Consider the following 6,000-nt stretch of genomic DNA (forward strand, 5'->3'; position numbering starts at 1 on the left):
GTGGTCCCATTGCTGAATCATTTAATATCTACTTCCTTAATTATACAAAAACTTGATCACAGCTTTCAAATAACTGCTCTAAAGGCCCAATTAAATGTTTAGCCTCTTCCCATCTTTTCCCTATTCCTCGTGCACCTACTCAACAACCATCATCCCTAGTGTATCCATGGTGGCTTTGTTCTTGAGCTCCAGTGAGCACAACAGAAGTAGGCTGTTACCCCTGCCTTCCCCAAACTTACATTCTAAAAGGAAAGCAAGATTGTCATTCAGGTCACTGAGGACAAGGCTATATAGGAGGCACTAGCGAGCCTTGAGGGATTTAGGGAGTAGCCTCATAGCCTCTACAGCCTGTTGCTTATGATCCAGGAAGACCAGAGGTCTTTCTCAGTAACTTTCCTTTGTTCTTGCCACAGTGTGCCTGAAGTACACAAGTGAGGATATCATTTTTGGCTGGTTCCTCTCCACCCTGTAAGCCCCATTTGGCCTTTTTTTTTTTCTTTTTTTTTTTTTTAAGAGAGAGAGATTTTTGCATGTGTTCACCAGAAACAGAAAGTGAGATATCACCCCCCGCCCCAGAGGGGATGGTCATGCCCCAATCTTTTCTCTTCCATTCTCCTTTTGGGATCTGAGGCATAGCACACACACACACACACACTCAGCATGAGCTTGAAGCCAGTGGGTCTGGGACTCATTGTCCACATGAGAGTCCAGTGCCTTAACCCACTTGTTCTTTCCAAGGATCCATGAAAATTCTTTATATACTGTTTTTTCTTCCTCTTCTTTTTCTTTTTTTCATTTTTGCTAGAGGGCAGCTACACTCACCAGAGACAAAGAGAAATGGAGAAAACACCCCCAATGAGGTATGGTCCACCCCATAATCTATTCTCCATTTCTCTATCCTGCTGGGATATGGAGACACACATGCACATGTGCCTGGAGTGTTATTCAAGTCACTTGAGCCAGGACTCGATCCACAGTTGGTCACGTGGGATCTGGCTCCCTTCACCACTGAGCTAGAGCCAGCCCTCTTTTCCTCTCAAAAGTTTCTTTTCTTCGACCTTTCTTGTTTCACCTCTGGCCATCAATCTTTTATCCATCTTGTATACCATATTTACCCTATCTCTAATCTTTTCACTCAGCAAATACCTGGAATAGCACAGATAAACAAGTATCTTGCAAGTTTACATTTCACACATGTAAGGCTCAGAGCCCTCTGAGGACAAAGAATGTCTTGTTTATGTTTGTAGCTCCCATTAGACTTGGCACAGTCCTGTACCATACAGGAAAAAGTGGACTTTCATCACAAGCTCCTCAGGTCCTGAAATAGAAATAGGCTTTTTTCCCTTTGACCATTTTGTTCTAACAGTCTCTGATCCCAACCCCTGATTACCAGGCCAGGCTGAAGCTAATGGGCGATGATGGAAATGCCAGCACCTTCAACATCTCCTATACCACCTTCTTCCTGGTGGGTTTTCCTGGATTGCAAGAATGGCGGCCCCTTCTGATCCTGCCTCTTACCTTTCTGTATGTGACCATCATCTCTGCCAATGCCCTGATCATCCACACAGTGGTGGCCAAGCCGAATCTCCACCAGCCCATGTATGTGCTTATCGCTCTGCTACTGGCTGTCAACATTTGTGCTACCACAACCGTGATGCCTAAAATGCTGGAGGGTTTTATGCATTATGCTAACCCCATCTCATTGCAAGGCTGCCTGGCCCAGATGTTCTTTATTTACTTTACCCTCCTTCTGGACTATAACCTCCTTCTGGCCATGGCCCTGGACCGCTACATGGCCATCTGCCATCCACTCCGCTATTCTGACCTGATGACCTCCCGTCTGCTGGGCCTGCTGGCCATTCTTGCCCTTACACGGAGCCTAGGAGTGGCAGTGCCCTTGGTGGTACTAACTGCACAAGCTCAATTCTGCCGGACAGCAGTGATTCGACACTTCACCTGTGAGTACATTGCATTGCTGAGCATAGCTTGTGGAGACCTGACTTTCAACAACCGGTTGGGGCTGGTTATGCGGTTGGTCACTGTGACCTTTGATCTGACCCTGCTGGGGACCTCCTACACCCGCATCATATATGCTGCCTTCCAGATCTCTTCTGGGGGAGCCCGAGCCAAGGCCTTGCACACGTGCGGCTCCCACTTACTGGTGATCCTCACCATCTACCTCTCTGGTCTTTCCACTTCCATTGTCTTCCGAGTGGCCAAGACTGTGTCTCAGGATGTCCAGAATCTGCTCAGTGCCATTTATTTGCTTCTTCCAGGAGCCTTGAATCCTATCATTTATGGGGTGAGGACTAGGGAGATTCGGCAACATGTAGAAAAGATGCTCTGTGGGAAGGAATCAGCCCAGGAAGTTGGAGAGAAGCCAAAGAGGCTGCAGAACATGAGGGTGGAGAGGAAACTGCCAGGGTGAGAAGACTTTTCAACTTGGGAGGCAGGGGCTGTGACCTCTGGAAACAAGAGCTAAGCTGGTAGTACTCAGGGACAGGCTGAAGCTCAGGAGCAGATTATGGGCTCTGCATACAGGTGGTCCACTGTTGGTCAACTATTGTTTCTTAAATTCTTAGAATGTGCTATTTTTACCCCAGGAATAAAATTGTTTTTACCTACTTATTTTCTTTAGTTTCTCTGTCCTCTACAAACTCCTGAGAAAAACCCAATTAATAACTGGATGTATGGAGTTCCACTAGGAGTCATATAGAGCAAGTCATATAGATCACGACCTGCCCTGAATATCCAGTTTGAAGCAAACACACAGGTCAGGACATTTTCTGGAGCCCAGTCCCTCGCAAATACAGACTAAGTCTTAACATGCAGTTCGGTCCTGACCAAATACACAAGTCAGCCTTGTGGTTTCCAGTCTAATCCAGGCACCAGGTTGGGTTCTAGAGTCCAATTAGTCCCCAATACAGGTGAGACCCTTACATGAGATTCCCAAATCTGAACAGGCATATAAGTCATGCCTACTCTAGGTCATCCAGATCAGGTCCTGTACAGGACTCTCCAAGTCTAACATGTAAACCCAGCTTAGTCATCTTTCCTGGGTCCAAATCTGACTCAAATATCAGACTAGGCCCTACATTGGAGAACCCAAACTGAGTCAAACACATAAATCAAAACCTTGAGCCCTCTAGGCTGACCTCAGACATATAGACAAGGTCCGGCCCTGGAGCCTAAATCTGACATAAAGACCAAAGTAGGCCCTGATTTGGGTTGCAGACCCAAGCCTGGCCCAAACCCATAGGTCATATTATTCTTCCCAAAATCCAGTGTGATCTGCCTGCTTTAAAGACTTCCTGAGTTGAACGAAGATTGGGTGGGGATCACTTCCCTGCATACTTTAAGTCTTTGTTGGTGGCACTAATCTTTGTCATCCATCTAAGAATGCAATATTCATTTTGGTTTACCACTTTTCTAGGCAGAGGCAGTTCTTAGTGGCTTCTACTTGGCCTTTCCCACAGTAGTCCCAACTCCACAGGTCAGAGAAGCAATGTGGGAATTCTGACAGTTGCTGAGTATCTCTGTCCATTACACACTCCAGACCTAGTGAAATAACCATAGGATGGAAGTAGGGAACCCACTTAAGACCTAAGCTAAAACCCCACTGATCACCTGATCTCCATAAGCTCCTACTCTGACTAGTAGACCAGTGACATCTTTTTTTTTTAAATATTCATAACGTTTTATTTTATTTTATTTTTTATTTTTTTCCCAATTTATTTATTTGCATTCATTCACTGTCCATCATTACAGCATACAAAATGAGATTTTCCATCCAGAGTACACTGTATATTGTCTCAATCAAGCACATCAACAAACATGTTATTGTCAGCAAATGATCTTCCATTTCTTGTTTTCTGTATGTTTTGCTTTTTCTCCCCCATCCTTGGTTCCCTCTCTTACCCTCTGCCACCTCCTGTTCTCCTCCCACACTGTCTCTGTTATCTATTTCTATACCATTTTCCCCCCACATTTTATTGAATCACCAAAGACCCTCATCAATCCAAATACCCTCCTAGCAAACACATGTGACACACACATTTCCATGAGCACAAGTCTAACTTTACGCATCCTATCAAGTAGCACCTAACTGGGGCTACATATCCTACTGCAGTCATTGAATAGATATATTTTGTTTTCCTGAAACTCTTTTTTGTAACTCAATTTACATTCCTTCTCTAGGCATCATCACAGCACACAAAATGCGATCTCCCATCCAGTACACACTGCATAGTGACTCAATCATGCACATTACAAAAAATATAAATTTCCACTTCTAGTTGCTAGAATTAATTCCACCCCTCTTTCTGACCCTCTGTCCCTTCCCACCCTCCTCTCACACCACCTCTAGTGTCCAAAATTGTCCTCCATTCCCTTCCCACCCACATTGCATTGATCACACAATTTCCTACATAACCTGACTACTTTCAAAGGTGAGTTCCCTCGTTACTACTAAGAAAACCAGTTTTAACTTAAATCAAAGAACCGCCAAGGAACTTTGCTTAAAGCCCGGAAACAGGTTAGGATTCTGTTCAAATGGTAGGTGCATGAACCTATCAGTCTCATATACTTTTATCTTCTGTTCTGGTTCAATTTTCCTGATTAAATTCTGGGATATAGTATTCAACTCCAGACTTGTCCCTATGATTAAGTTAGCTACTTTCTCAGTTTTTGGACTCTTATTTCCATGTATCTGCGTTTAGTTTTCCTGATACAGCACATCCTTGAGAACTTCTTGGAGGTCTGGTCTGGTGCTGGTAAATTCTTTCAGGTTTTGTTTATCTGAGAATGTTCTTGTCTTTTCTTCCCACCTGAAAGATAATCTTGCCGGATACAGTATTCTTGGCTGAAACTGCTTCTCTCTTAACACTTGGAATATATTTTCCCATTCTCTCCTCGCTTTTATTGTTTCTGATGAGAGATCTGCTGTTAGCCTGATGGGATGTCCTTTGTAGGTAACTTGATGTTTTTCTCTTGCTAATCTTAGTATCTTGTCTTTGTCTGCAGTTTTGGTCAACCTGGCTATAATGTGTCTTGGAGAAGATCTTCTAGGGTTGATTCTATTTGGGGTCCGTTGTATTTCCTGGGACTGGATCTTTGAATGCCTCTCTAGGTTTGGAAAGTTTTCTTGCAGGATTTCCTGGAATAGATTATCAATGCCCTTATGGGTTTCCTCACCTTCTGGAATGCCAATTATCCGGATATTTGGACGTTTGATGGTATCCAGTACTTCTCGCATATTATTCTCAAATTTTTGTGCCATTTTCTCAGCCTTCATGGTGGATTTTTCTAGGCCAGCCATTTTCTCCTCTACATCTGAGATTCTATTTTCTGAATGATCTAGTCTGCTTTTAATGCTTTCCAGGGAGATTTTGACTTCTTGTATTATAGACTTCATCTCTAGCAGTTCGGTTTGAGTCTTTTGTAAAGTGTGTAATTCCACTTTTAGATCTTGCAGGAATTTCCTCATCTCTTGGAACTCGTCAATCTCTTTCTCCTTTCTCTTTAGTAGTTCATTATCTCTCTTCTCTTCCATCTCTGTTAGCTTAGACATTATGAATGATCTGAATTCCTTATCAGACATTTCCATGATTTTCACCGAACTGCTTGTGGATGAAGAGTTACTCTTTTCCCTAGGAGGAGAGGTATTTTCTTGTTTTCCCATGTTTCTCGTGATCCGGCGGTGATTTCTTGTCATCTGATGAATGTTGTGTTTTCTTTCAAATTCTGGAGGTTCAGCCTTAATGTTAAGGAGCAAGCAGACAGAGGTGATCCAGAATCTCTTTGCTGTTCTATTGTGCTTGCTGGTGCAGCAGATTCAGAAGATAGTGGGGAATATTTCAACCCTATTAGTATTTGAATGTTTAGCTACAGTGATCTTAGATCTGTCTAAAAACACACTGAAAGGATATTGGAGAGTGAAGAGACAAGAAAAAAGAAAACGAGACAGAGAAAAACAACAAAAAAAGAAAAAAAAATCAAAAA

General features: G+C 43.1%; 1 protein-coding gene across 1 annotated transcript; it reads left to right on the top strand.

Annotated features, from left to right (window-relative positions):
* The first annotated feature begins 1,408 nt into the window (after positions 1 to 1,408).
* On the top strand, positions 1,409 to 2,597 carry LOC102487601 (olfactory receptor 52Z1). Its single transcript, XM_006140915.2, has one exon. The coding sequence runs from the start codon at positions 1,409 to 1,411 to the stop codon at positions 2,426 to 2,428; it is 1,020 nt and encodes a 339-aa protein (XP_006140977.1). The 3' UTR covers positions 2,429 to 2,597.
* The last annotated feature ends 3,403 nt before the right edge of the window (positions 2,598 to 6,000 follow it).

This window comes from Tupaia chinensis, unplaced genomic scaffold (assembly GCF_000334495.1).
Source record: "Tupaia chinensis unplaced genomic scaffold, TupChi_1.0 Scaffold000047_1, whole genome shotgun sequence".
In the NCBI taxonomy this organism is placed as follows: domain Eukaryota; kingdom Metazoa; phylum Chordata; class Mammalia; order Scandentia; family Tupaiidae; genus Tupaia; species Tupaia belangeri.

Excerpts from the sequence above, each read along its gene's own strand:
- LOC102487601 (XM_006140915.2), top strand. The coding sequence starts at position 1,409 with ATGGGCGATGATGGAAATGCCAGCACCTTCAACATCTCCTATACCACC.